The 13759-nt window shown below is 47.3% G+C and overlaps 2 protein-coding genes across 5 annotated transcripts in view; one reads left to right on the top strand and one right to left on the bottom strand.

The window, feature by feature from the left end:
- Positions 1-13759, top strand: part of LOC149307984 (SH2 domain-containing protein 3C-like) — a 33954-nt gene that overhangs the window by 619 nt on the left and 19576 nt on the right. Inside the window, exons 2-3 of one of the 2 annotated variants that reach the window (XM_089534825.1) lie at positions 915-1749; positions 8380-8419. In XM_089534825.1, the coding sequence (XP_089390951.1) occupies positions 915-1749; positions 8380-8419 (875 nt within the window). Of the gene's footprint in view, positions 1-914; positions 1750-2301; positions 2477-8379; positions 8420-13759 lie in introns of those variants that run through there. The other variant, XM_089534827.1, reaches the window with a different exon arrangement.
- Positions 1-13759, bottom strand: part of LOC149307985 (cyclin-dependent kinase 9) — a 31466-nt gene that overhangs the window by 7973 nt on the left and 9734 nt on the right. Inside the window, exon 2 of one of the 3 annotated variants that reach the window (XM_089534834.1) lies at positions 6177-6337. The exons of the other annotated variants lie outside the window; for them this stretch is intronic. The gene's annotated coding sequence lies outside the window, so the exon portion shown is untranslated. The remainder of the gene's footprint in view (positions 1-6176; positions 6338-13759) is intronic. 3 annotated transcript variants of the gene reach the window in all.

Genomic DNA, 13759 nt, shown 5'->3' with positions numbered 1-13759 from the left:
CTACATTTCACAAAACCACTCAGCCAGGGCTGATGGGAGTCAGTCTACAATATGCAGAGGGCCACTAAGTTGGTGCTCCGCTGGGGAAGAAACCAGGTAGCCTTCCAGATGTTGTCAGAGTATGACTCCCAGCATTTCTCACCATTAGCGCAGAGTCCCACACTTTGCTGGCCTGGCAGAGACACACTGACGTTTCGGACAAGAGTCTCCCACACGGAAACGCTGGGATCTTCCCCATGCAAAGAGATCCATTCCTCGGCCATTGAGCCAAACTTGCTTCTGCTGGGACTGCGAGAGGCAAGCTCACCCTGTTTTGTGGTGACTGTAAACACAACTTGGTTCAACCTGTTGCGTTGGGTGCAGGCAGGCGTCAGCTGTGAAGTGAAGAAACAAGGCAGCGAGGTCAGGAGGCTCGGCGTGCCTCCATAGCGGAAATGGGCCGATTGCATCTGCCCTGTGGTGCTGCTGCTTGCAAAGGGTGACATGGGCACCCAGAGCTGTCTTCCTGCACTTGTGGCACCTGAGTCTAGATTTGGGACAGAGATCCCCAACCCACTTCCTGGACTAAGGCATGTCAGGCCACTGGCTCTTATTGAGACCTACTGCCAGAGCCTTTGGCGAAGCGTGGCTTGGCTTTCCTCCACAGCCTTTGCTGCTATCTTGCAGCTTTATGTGTGATCTAGCAAACACACTGAACCATCAGAAAGCAAAGGCGCCACTATCTCAGCCGCCCATATTTTGGATTTTGGATTACAGGGAGACCCAACTTGTAAGAGTGCTGCTAGGAATTCCCTCAGGGGCTCACACTTTGGCATCACACACAACTAATGGCAAAATGTGACGGTTGTTGCTCTCTCTCACACACAAGATGAACAAGTTCCTTGATGTTTTTCCTTTCTTTCTCTCTTTCCCAGAATTCTTTAAGTTTAAAGGCCTTGGGAGCCTCTCCAGCCTTCCTCGGGCTTTCAATTTCCGCCGTGTCTCCGTTGCCCCCAGTGCGCCAGAGACCCGCGGAGGGGGACCTCTTTCCTCGAACGGTTTCCTGGTGCCCACCTTTGAAAACACACAGGATGACCTCAACGGCATGCCCAAAAGTCCCTCTCCTTACGCCCGCTCCTGCGACATGTACAGCCACATGGGGACCATGCCAAGGGCAAAGCAGGCTGGGAGGAAGGCCAAGGACAAAGCCAAAAGGACAAAGGAAGAGGAGGTTCGGGATATTGTCCTGTCGCCGGCTGCTGTGGAACCGAGTGCTTCAGCTCTAGCGCCGGCCTCCCAAAATGAGGAAAGAGAGCTGAGTGAGGGGACGATGTTACCCCCTAAAGTCGACCAAATCCCAGCCTGTTCACAAACTCTGGAGCCTTCCATCAGCAACATTGCTTCCGAACATTTACCTGAGTCTGAGCAGACTTCTACAGGACCTTTAGAAAAACCAAAGAGGAATAAGTGGGATCCTCTTCCAGCCTTGGAGAAGCCCGCCTTTGGGAGCGTGCAGGATGACCTGAATGCCGTACCTAAAAGCCCGTTGCCAGCATATGCCCGCTCATGCGACATGTACAGCCATATGGGGACCTTGCCCAGAGCCAAATCTGGGCAGCTGGGCAAAGAAGCCAAGGAGAAAGCGACAAGGCCAAAGCCAGATTCTACACTGTCTGTTGGGACGACAATTCAGGGATGCATCCTTGATACGGTTGATTCTGGAGAGAAAGTGGCTGAAGAGAAGGCCATTCAGGTGCAGACAGATGGAAGGTAAGACTCAGTGTTGCGGTGGTTGGTTTTGAAGGGCAAGCGTTCCTTCTGAGTGTGCCCAGAGTCACACACTCACACTGGGATGGTTCAAACATATTCCTTTACGTCCATTGCCCAAATGCACTGCTTTGTGAACCATGTGCTAGATATGCCTAGGAAGACCACCCTACAGCTCAACACAACCTACAGTTGCCAAATGGGCACTGGCACAACTTCAGGCCTGGCAATGGTACCCTGGTTCTCTTGTCCTGAAGCTAATGTGACCCTTCCCTCCTTCTCACATCAGATGGGGGTATGCAGCCCCTTCCATACAAGAGATGCACACACACACAACTGGAGATTTGTTTTCTCAGGCAGTTCACATTATGGAAGCCGCAAAGAAGGCTGCGGATGCCAGGGGCATGTTAAAAGATGAGGAATTTTGCTCAGCTCCCGGCCCTCTGCTTCACTTTGCATTCCAGGAAAGGAAGCAGGGGGGAGAAGGAGGGTGGGAGCCGGCTTTGGGGAGGAGAGACAGAGACCAAGAGGGAGGGACTCCCAGGTCCAGTTCAGCCTTCCACAAGTTCAACACAAGCAAAGGGAGAGAAAGGACAGAAGTCGGGGACCTCAGCAGTTGAGAGACTGGGGTCTGTCAAACAGAAGGGCAAGAAGACCACTTCATTCCTCCTCAGGTGGGAGAGATGATGGCAGAGGTGGGCAGGAGATACCACACCCTGGACCATGCCAGGTAAGCTGGGCAACACCATCTACCATCCACTGCTAGAGAAGAGAGTTAGTGGATGACAATCCCCTGAATAGCAGGGGGGGATTCTGGGTGTTTGTAGTCTTCAAGAAATAACTTTCACAAGTCCAAGTCAGACCATTGGTCCTTGTAAGTCAATCTTTTGTAACTTGTCAGCTGGAAGGAACTCCTGAAGGTTTCACCTTTTCCTAGCCATATCTGGAGATGCCAGGGATTGAACCCGGGATCTTCAACATGTAAAGTAATGGTTCTGCCTATTATTATTATTCTTTATTTATATAGCGCTGTAGATTTGCACAGCGCTGTACATACAAACAATAAATATTGCTGAGGTATGGCTCCTCTATAGTTTTCTCACATGCCTGGAAGTCACCCATTCAGCACCAACAAGGAAAAGAGAAGTGGCTGCCAAGTTAAAGGCTCTCCGACCATTTGCCAGCGAGGTTTTAGTTCATCAGATGCAGCTCAGGAAAGCCAGTGGCTAGTGGCTGACTTTTGTTTTCCACAGAAAGAAGGAAGCAACAGGTGATGCATTTAGCAGATGATACAGATAAAGAAGGGCTTGGAAAGAGAAGCTGGCACAAGGACAGTGCTCAGTTTAGCACCTGGCTAAAACCAAAGTGCTCTGAATTTTGAAATGGTTTGGGTGTGTCTTCACATTCCCTCCAAGTGCAAAATGAATGGGACAAGAAAGGCTCCCTTCCCAGCCCACCATGAAGGCTCAAGGTTGTTCATTGGGCTTTGGGGCAGCCTTTCCCTGCTTCAGCTGGATGGGAGTTGCAATCCAACATGGCTGGAATGTACCACTTACTTTGTATGGCTTTCCTCTTTGGGGGTTCCATAAAGAGTTCCCCGAACAGGACAAACAGAGAAGGTCCACTTGGGGGTTCTTTACAGACAATGGTTTGCTCACCATGAAAGTGAATGTCTAGCATGCTTTTTTCTAGAAGCCACATCAAACTGGGCTTAAATCTTCAGTTGAGTCACTTGGATCCCTTGCTGGCAGAAGTGATTATGGGGAGATGTGCTCACCCTAATCCATTCCCATAAATCATTCTTTGGCGTGGCCCTATGTCGCCCCAATGGCTCCAGTCCCAATGAAGTTAGCCACACCTAAAACTCCATGGAAAGTGATGAAAGCAGAACCCGTCACAACCAAACTCTGAAGAGGCCTCGGGAAAGTTACTGTTTTGGAGCACAACTCCCAAATCACTGAGCCAGCAGGGCTGGTAATCCAAAAATAAGTTGGGTTTCCAAGCTCTGCTCTATCACACAACTTGACTAACCTGTAACTGGATGGCGGCCAAGGTTTTGTTCCCCTTTTCAGCAGAGAGGGCTCATGTGTCGGAGCTGAAACCGTGGAGTAATTAAGCGAGGAGAGTTTGAGTGATGCCTATTTGTGAACCAGCTGGCCTTTTGAACCCAGCAATTTAGCCGGGCGCGGGGCTGACAGGAGTAAGCGGCTGGGGCAATTAAGTGGGAAGAGTTGCACAGAGCGGTTTACAGGAATGTCTCCCCATCCAAAATCATGTTCAGAATCTGTAGAAGGGATGGCCAGGAGGTTGATCTCTTTGGAGAAACAGATCAATAAGGAAGAGATCTGACTCTTGATATCCAAATAACAGGGCCAAACATCTACTTTTGGTGTCTCAATTTGGAAACCATCACATTGAGCCCTAAGAAAGGCCAGCTTTTTATTCCTGTGCCTTTTCCCTCTCTTTCTGCTTTTGCATCTTCTTCCAGTTCCCATCCATTTCCAGCTTCTGTTTCCTTTACAAGAGCTTTCTTTGGCTCTGAGGAGAGCCGTTTTTTGGGTCTGTTTGATCAAGGAAGAGATTGACAGATCTCCCTGGTGCAAAACTGGCCCTCATTCATCTCAAGAAACCGTTGGAGGGTAGTTGGGTGTTGCTTTTTTTTAATGTCCCACCAACGGCTGCTGCTGCCGCGGAGGCCCAGAGAAGCAGAGGCTATTTGTGTTGTGCGAACTTTCAAACAAGGCAACGGCAGCAGCACCAAGTATGAGTCAGAGAGAGAAAGAAAGGCTGGTTGTGATGGGTGAGAGATAGGCAAGAGAGGGGCCTGTTTGAAAAAAGGAGAGGAGAAGAGGAGAAAGAGCAAGCAACGACAAATCAGCTAAGTTGAGAGTTAATCTTCTCTACCCTCCTGAAACCAACAGGCAACATTTCAAGCACTTTCCAAAGCAATACTGAACATTGCATTCCCTCCAACTGTCTCAATTGATCTCTGTTACTCCAATTTTGGAAAGGTTTGCTGTGACCACTATGGAACACTGTCAGACCGTTCCCAGAAAATAGGAACTCTGTGCGTCTGTTGTTTTTCTTCCCATCCTAACCATCCGTGGCATTTTCTTGGTAGGTGTTCCTTCAAAGCCACCAGGATTTTCAGGAGTCATTGAAATCCTCATCCAGGGCTTTGGGCTGATCAAAAACAGATGGCGTTTTCAAGCCCACCATCCTTTCCCAGATTCAAGCAGTGAGTTTTCGTGTCCTTTAGGTGTTGTTGTTGTGGGCCTTGAAGTTGTTTTTGATTTGTGGAGACACTAAGGCAAAGCTATTGTGGGTGTTTCTTGGCAAGATTTGCTCAAAGGAGGTTTGCCATTGCCATCCTCTGACGCTGAGAGCATGTCACTTGCCCAAGGTTGCCCATAGCTGAGCAAGGATTCGAACCCTGGTCTCCAGAGTCATACTCCAATGCTCAAACCACTATGCCACACTTGCTCTCTACTTTTACTCTCTGAAGTAAGCATTACTCCCTGAAGCTTACTTCAGAGTTCATCCAGGGGCTTCTGGGAACTGAAGGGCCAAAGTTGGGGAACCACTGCTCTAGAACCAGAGGTAACTATGCTCATCCCTCCACATTCACTGGAGTTAGGGGCACAGGACTCCCATGAATGTGAGAAAACTACAAATAACAAAAACACTATGGTTTTACCTGAGAGGATACCTCTCTAGGAATCTCTAGGTCCTCCAGGGCAACTCTGGTCAACATCTGCCAGACATTGACCACAGAATTGCACTGGAGGAGCTACAAATGCCTAGCGGAGTGTCTGAATCTCCAGGTCCTTCAGTGCGACTTTTGGTTAAAGTTGGCCATACAGTTGTGCTGGAGGACCTAGATATCCCTAGAGAAAACATACCAATAAAATCCGTGAATAATCAAAGCCGCAAATGCGGTGGTGCCACACCAGTTTTCGCTGTCCTCCCCCCAGAAAGTCAAGTCCCATTCTAAAGGGAGGGCTGGAATTTCTCCCAGGCACTTTGACCGGCTACAAAAAGAAAAATAAATAAATAACATAAAAAGTTGACTCTCATTCAAGAATCCCACCAGCCATTCATTTGCAGGGCTCCCTGCGTCCAACACGGCCGGCCTCGTCCCAGGATGAAATCACATCCAAAGACATCTGCTTGCAGTTAGCAGACGGGAGAGGTTATTTATAGTCCTTTCTTCCTTCCCTTGTGGCAACTGAGTGCAAGTCCAGGGTTGGGGGGGGTATGTGCGGTGGTACTCAGTACTGAAAACCCCATTAGCAAAAGCGGCCCCCCAGCTTTGGAAGGGAGGCCCAGGGGTTCCTTAAGACCCTCTTAAATTCCATTCCCCATTGCTCCCATGCTCCCGATTTCCGGCCCAATCTCTCCCCCTGCCCTGGCCCAGGAATTTTTCTCACACTCTCCTCCAAACGCCAGTCAGTCGTGGCCTTGCCATTGCTCTCCAGACCCCCGTGTGAAAAGAATTCTCTCTCTCTGCTCCGACAGCTGGCAGCTTCTGAAAGACAAGGCTCCAAGCCGGCTTTCTGAAAAAAGGCCCATCTTTGGCATCTCTCGAAATCTTGTGGGGAAAGAAAAGAAACTTTTGAAGACAGAGGCAAGCACTCTCTCTCAAATCTCTCTATTCCAGAGTGTTCAATGCAACGGTTTTCACAGTGTTTCAGTTCCCTCTAAACTGAAGCGTGAGAACCAGTGTGGCTTAGTGGGTTTGAGTGTTGGACTAGGACTCTGAAGACCAGGTTTCGAACCATGAAACCCCTGGGTAGCCTTAGGCAAGTCACACTTTCTCAGCATCAGCAAGTGGCAATGGCAAACCCTTCTGGACTTGAAGGCACCCAATAAACCAGCTTGGCCAGTGGTGCTGGGACTTATAGCCCCCAAAGGCAATTTGTATGAACTTTGGATGATGGGATTTATAGTCCTATATACTTGAAGATCAATGGACTGAACCTAGCTGAGGATCTCAATCAACATTCAGCAAGTCACACGCTCTCAGCCTCAGGGGAAGACCATGGCAAACCTCTGAACAAATCTTGCCAAGAAAACCCCATGATACGTTCACCTTAGGGTTGCTATAAGTTGGAAGCGCCTTGGAGGCACACAGCAACAATAACAACAAGTCAAAATGGACTCTTTCGCTTTGTGTTGCTCCCTAGCTGCAGCAGGGACGGGGATGGGATGTTCTTATATAGAATTTAAAGCAGAAGCTTGTTTCACTTGTATACACAAAAAGATTAGAGGGTGGCGCAGAGTAATTGCTACCCAACCCTGTGGATCTCGACGCTCCCTTGTTTGAATCACTGGTCTTCTGAATCTTGGTTCAAACCAACAGAGCTTGGGAAACTTCCTTTTGGGGACAACAACTCCCAGGATCCCCCAGCCACCATGTTGGTCATGCTGATTGGGGGATTCTGGGGGTTATCATCTGAAAAAAGTAATTTTCCAGAGCTCTGTATTTAGCCGAGTCGGCAAGAATCAACCCAATGCAAGACAACTGTCCTTCTCTGATGGTTGTCCTCTCTGAACAACAACTGATATACAGACTATCCTCCAAGTGTCACAGTTAGGACAGTCCCAATCAATCCTCTGTCATCCCACTTGTTTCAGCTGCCTTTAAATGTCCCAATTTGTCTCTCTTCCTCCCACTTTCCCCTTTCATCCTCAGCTTATATCATTTGCTGAACATTGAAGCATATGACCCAGTCTGTGGCAAACAATTCCCATGAGAATCCAGTCGGCCCTCCATAACCACAGATTCTCTATCCACAGGTTCAAGCATCCATGGCTTGAAAATATTTTACATATTCCAAAAAACAAACCTTGATTTTGCCATTTTATGTAAGGGACACCATTTCATGATGCCACTGTATTTAATTTGACTTGAGCATCCTTGGATTTTGGTATCCACAGAGGGATTTTTGTGCAGTTTCTTCCTAGCATTTAATGGACATGTGCTTCTCCAAAGAGAAACTTGCTCAAGGTGTAATGGATGGAGAGTTTCCCATTTCCCAGCTCGCCCTTTGCAAAGAAAGGGTGGAGGCACCATCTGGTTCCTGACCCCAGGATTCTGCAAGTTATTTTCGGACCCCTTCACTGTTTCCATCCTGCAAGATGTTCTCCTGTGTCCCTGCCTTTTGGGAACATTTTGAGGAAACAGATGGGAGGGCTGAACAGGACAGGAAAGCGAGAGGAAATGCTTGCGTAGGAACCCATGTGCTCTTAACTTCCTCCTTCTTCCCAGACGGAAGCTGGAAAAAGTAAACATGGAGAGTGAGTCACGGTGGGCATTATTACTATGGGCATCTGCGATATTAGTTGAGTGGGTTGGACTTTGTGCCCTCTGGATGTGTTGGACTTCAGTTCCCACCATCCCCAACCAATGCATCCTGATTTGGCAGGGACACTTCCATTTAATCTTCCACCATCCCACTTTTTCAGCTGCTTTTACCATGTCCCAGTTTCTCCCTCCCTCCTTCCACTTTTCCCCTTTTCTCCTCAGCTGACTCCTCCAAAGAGTAATTTTACCAGGCTCTGGTCCTTCATCTACCTGCTTCCTTCTCCAAAATGCAACTTGACCCTTTGTCTTTTGGTTTTATTTTCTAGGCACCAGGATGGACTGGGATCTTGCAGCGAATACGTAAAGGTAGGAAACCAAATTGTGGTGTTATTTCCAAGGAAGGAAGTGGCAAAACCTAAGTATTCCTTGTTTTAGAAAAATAAACTATAAATTTCATGGGGTCACCATAAGTCAGCAGGTGAATTGAAGGCACACACACACACAATCGGTGTATATCCTTTGGATTAAGGGTCTCATTTCCAGATCCTTAATCCAGCCCTGGGATTTGTTTTCACAACCCGCTGTGACGAAAGTACACTTCTTATCCCCTCTGCTTTTCTAGTTGTCATGTGGAAATGGAGGTGGGAGCAAGAAAAGCTCAAATCCAGCACAGACTTAGTGCTTATCCCCCCCCCCCTTCTGCCCACCAATAAACTATTAACATTCCTGAGGATTCATTAGAGACCTGAGGTGATGCCAGTTAAAACTTTTATCCCACAATTGCCTCTGTTAGGAAGTTTACTGCAGGTCAGAGAAGCGGCTGAGCTTTGCCCCCGACAAATTCACCAGCACCATTTGCCCTGAAAATACTTTTAAATCCAGACAAAGAGGCCCTTTACGGTTCAAGAGCAGGGGACCCAAGTGTTTCCTGCCTTGACCCATTCTATCTGGGGCTGATAGAAGTCCAGCGCAGCCTAATAGTTCTATAGTACAGCTGTAGGATCCTATGACAGCCAAGAGGTCAAACAAATGGGTGCTAGAACAGATCAAACCAGAAATCTCTCTGGAAGACAAGATGGCAAAACTGAGGCTTTCGTACTTTGGCCACATCATGAACAAAGGCATGGTTCACTGGAGAAGACAATAATGCTAGGAAAGGTGGAGGGAAGCAGAAAAAGAAGAAGGCCACTGGCTACATGGATGGACTCTATAAAAGAAGTCATGGGATGAATTTGCAGGACCTGAGCATAGAATCACAGAGTTGGACCACATGCCATGCAGGAACTCACAATCAAAGCATCCCTGACAGATGGCCATCCAGTCTCTGTTTACAGGCCCCCAAAGAAGGTCATATGAAGAGCAAGTTTAGACTCAGAAGAAAGAGGAATCCAGATGGGAGGAAGGAACATCAACAACACACACATATAATGTGTTTTCCCAAGCTTTTTCAGGGCCAGTCCCTGGATGAGAGTGCCATCAGTTAGTACAATACCTTACAAAAACGGTGATGGGTTTTTGCCTGGAAAGTGCTTCCGATCTTAGTTCAGCAACAAGAGTGAAAATGAAGGTGCATTTACAGGTAGGGATGTGTGATGATTAAACCAAAGGTGTTGCAGTTACAGAGGTGCATATGGGGGCAAATGTTAAGTAAGGATCTCAGGGGGAAGAAAAAGAGGTGGAACCTGTACACTCCAGAAGTCTGCAAAAGTTTGAAGTCTGTGTTCGCTGCAGAGTCTCCTCAGTTTGTTCTTTCATATGCTCGCGTCCAGATACGCATAGACACCCCCCAATATCAACTGTGCTCCTCAGCACCCAAAATAATGGTGTGGACAGGCTTTTGCATCCTCTCATCCCTTCCCTCCTTCTTTCTTCTCCTCCTCCCTTTGTCCTTCCCTTCCCTTTGTTCTAAACTCACTCCACCCCAGATTCTCAAGCATGACAGAGACAAGCCTTGGCTGTTCCCACTTCTCAAGGTATTAAAGAAGAGCATAGATGGTAGTGGATCCCGGAAGGCCCACAACTCCCACAACAGAGAGAAAACGGGGAAAGGAGGGATTAGGAAAGAGAGCAAGTGATGAAAGCTGACATTTCTGAGCAGGGTACACACAGAGAGGAATCTGAGTATGTCCCAGAAAATCGAGGAAGAGGCTGAACAAAAACAGACCCTGCCTTTGACAGAGTGGCAGGTTGACAAGAAAAAGGAAGAGGCAAGCTGGGAGAGAAAGCTACCTGTCATTTAATGCGTGTGTTTGTGTGTAACATAGGCATGCTCCTTCTCCCAGGAGAAGCTGCATTCTCTCCTCCTCTTCCCCCAAGAGTTCCCTTTCTGTCTAGGAAAGCAACACCTTTCCCAATCCGATGGGGAAAAACTGCTTTCCAACAGAATGAATCACAAGCATCCAAGTTAATGTCACTCCAGTCTTATCAGACGCCATCTGTTCCATCCCTTGGTACCACGGATAGATGCAAGCAGAACTTGTGGTCTTGGCTTTTCAACACTGAAGAACTGGGGAACTGCCTGCCAGCTCATGGTCCTGCCGGATCCAAAAATATGGGTCCATTGGCCTCTGGTGTGTTGGAACTGGGGGAGGCATTGCCCTTGGTCCTCCAGTCAGTAGGGGGCGCCTATTCTCATGGGAGCAACCACTCTGGGGGTGAAGGTAGGGGGCTATTTGCACTTCTAGCTCTGTAGCATTCAGCCACACGCCTAACTTTCTCTGAGATAGCTTCTTTCCTTTCAAAAACACATCCAGCCAACAGTGCATCCTCTGTTCCTGAAGCATCAGTGTGCCGACATCTGTTATTCTTATGCGCACGGCTGCTGCTTTTCCACAGTTACATGACAACAGCCCCCTGTGCAACCAGAGCGCAAGGTATAGGATGCCCAAGCCCAATGTAAAAGTACAGCATGTGCAATGCAATTTGCAAAAAGACAAGGCTTAGGTGAACACGCAGCCTGCACAACTCCGCTTCTGCTACTCTTGAGCAGAATTGGTCCATTGCTGAATTGTGATTTTTTGTGTAACTTATGCACACGTGTCCCAAAACCAATTCTGGCCCCTTTCTTCCAATATGTCCACTGTATGCATGTAATGGGCTGCAGCAAAAGATTATAACTGTCAGAGTGAGAAGAATAGTTTTGAAAAGCCTTCTCCACTGATCCAAGCATTCAGGTTGTTTCCTGTTCCTTTTCAACACAGACTTCCCACTCCTGTCTGTTATGCATCTTGAGCATTATTAATATTCTTCCCAAACCCCGCGTGGTTTTAGTTCAGTCCCCAGTAGATGCCGTTGTCATTCTCTGCTGGTTTCCAAATGTCTGAACGCAGAGAAGGCACCTGAGACGCATTTCACTCCCACCGGCGTCACTACAAAGAAACTCTCTCTCTCTCTTTGTGGTGGGGGCTCCAGGTGTCTTTTCTTGGGGGGATTTGTGGGACTTTGTTTGAATTAATTTTGCAGGCAGGGAGGAGAAAAAAGCCCTATCCAAATATTAACTGTGACACAAATGCCACTGTGCATTAGCGGCTGAAATAAAAGCCCTTCTTTGAAGGCGCTGCAGTATCAAAAGCAGACAGATATAACATTTTTGCAAGGGTCGAGGCTTGGAAAATGGGAGGACAGAAGGTTCTGCCACCTCTATGTGGGGCAGACCCAAGAGGTTTTTCTGCCTGAGGCCAAGAACGTGATGGAGAAGCCACCCACAAAAATAGACTGGCCTACTAGCTGAGCCTTTTGGTGACCAGACTGCATCGCCCATCACTTGTGGCTTGAGAGCATTTGTTGTTGCTGTTGCTATATGTGCTCAAAGTGACCTCAAACTATGGTGACCCCTTCCTAGGGTTTTCTCAGCAAGATTCATCCAGAGTAGGTCTGTTATACCTTCCTCTGAGGCTGAGAAAGTGTGACTTGCCTAAGGTCACCCAGTGGGTTTCTGTGGCCAAGCAGGGATTCGAACTCTGGTCTCCAGAGTCACAGTCCAGTGTTAACCCTACAACAGTGTAAAACCAATAAAGGAAGAGCAATACGGCGTAACTGTAACACATATACTAAAACAAAAACACAGGGTCCATCTTGAGCCAGGTACCTGATTTCTCAACAACAGAGGCATCAAATTGGAAAGAGAAAGAGAGAAAGAAAGAGTGGGCTCTATAGTTTCCTTGGACATAGAACCGGGGGCAAGTTTGCATGAAAGGTTAGGGGGGAAATTAAGAAGTAAAATACACCGGTGTGCACGTGCACATGATGTATTACGCAGCATCAACAAAGAGAGGCACTCAAGGGCAAACTGAGGATAAACCCTGCATTAAGTTCAATGCCTGGCGTTATGCAGGGAATTTTAAGACCACAATTTCCACTCGGCTCCAGAGCTGCAGAAGGTTGGTTTGTTTGGCTTTTTGTTTATGCCAAAAAGTCAAACGATGGTAGGTTTATTAGAAGATCGTTGAGGTCGGTGTCTTCTTGTACGAGGCTGGTGGGATATATGGGGTTGGTCCAGGGCAGACTTTGTCATTCAAAGAAGGGCTTAAAACCCTCTATACATCCCCATCTTCTGCCCAAAGTACAGAAAGGATGGAGGTACTAAGTCTCTTGTTCTGCATTGCACTCACTTGCACGGATAAAGCTGCTGTGTTTCTCAAGTTGTGGCTTCTGGGAGTGAACAGGTGGCTAATATTAAGAAATCTTGATCCATATTAAGAAATCACATATCTTCCGGTTCCTCCAATTGGCAGATGCAATTCTGAATTCTGCAATCCCACTTTTCCCAGCTTTTTAAAATGTCCTTGTTTCTTACTCCTCCTCTTCCCCCTTTCTCCTCTTTACTTTAGTTACTGCAAACAAGGTTCAAAGTCCAGAAGTAAGTTAGTCCTCAGTTAACTCTAATAATAATAATAATAATAATGATGATGATGATGATGTGCAAAGGCAGGCTTAATGTTGAACTTGAAGAAAACCAAAAGAATGACCACCTTCACAAGTTCAACCTAGACAATGAACAAATGGAAATAGTAAAAGAAATCCCATACCTGGGATCAAACACTGATAGAAATGGGGACTGCAGCCACGAAATCAGAAGAAGGTTAAGAATGGGAAGAGCGGCTATGAAAGAACTGGAAAAGATTCTAAAATGCAAAGACATACAACTGAGCCCAAAAGTGAGACTCATACAAGCCATTGTATTCTCTGTTACCATAAATGGATGTGAGAGCTGGCCAGTGAAGAAAGTGGATAGGAAGAGAATTAATTCATTGGAGATGTGGGACTGGAAAAGAGTGCTGAGGATCCCATGGACAGCAGCCAAAAGGACAAACCAATGGGTCCTCGAGCAGATCAAGCCGGAAACCTCCCTGGAAGAAGCTAAGATGACTAAACTGAGTCCATTGTACTTTGGACACATCATGAGAAGGAAGGACTCATTGGAAAAGACAATAGTGTTGAGAAAGGTGGAGGGAAGGAGGAAGGCCCCAGGCCAGATGGAGGGTGGACTCTATTATAGAGCTTTATGGGGTTGCAGGGATTAAGCAGAGCAGGGCAGGAGAGAGGGGGTCTTGGGGAGGTCTCATCCATAGGGTCACCATGGGTTGAGATTGACTCAAAGGCAGTTAATAACAACATCAACGACAACAAAGACATCTTTCTTCTTGAGTAAACATGCACCCTCTAAAAAGAAAAAGTACTGCATTCCCTTTCAAACTTGCCAAGGTA

This window comes from Sceloporus occidentalis, unplaced genomic scaffold (genome assembly GCF_023333645.1).
Source record: "Sceloporus occidentalis isolate IW3139 unplaced genomic scaffold, rSceOcc1.0.p SCAF_8, whole genome shotgun sequence".
Taxonomy (NCBI): Eukaryota; Metazoa; Chordata; class Lepidosauria; order Squamata; family Phrynosomatidae; genus Sceloporus; species Sceloporus occidentalis.
The sequence above is the reverse complement of the archived record's forward strand: the minus strand, read 5'-3'. Positions and strand labels throughout refer to the sequence as shown.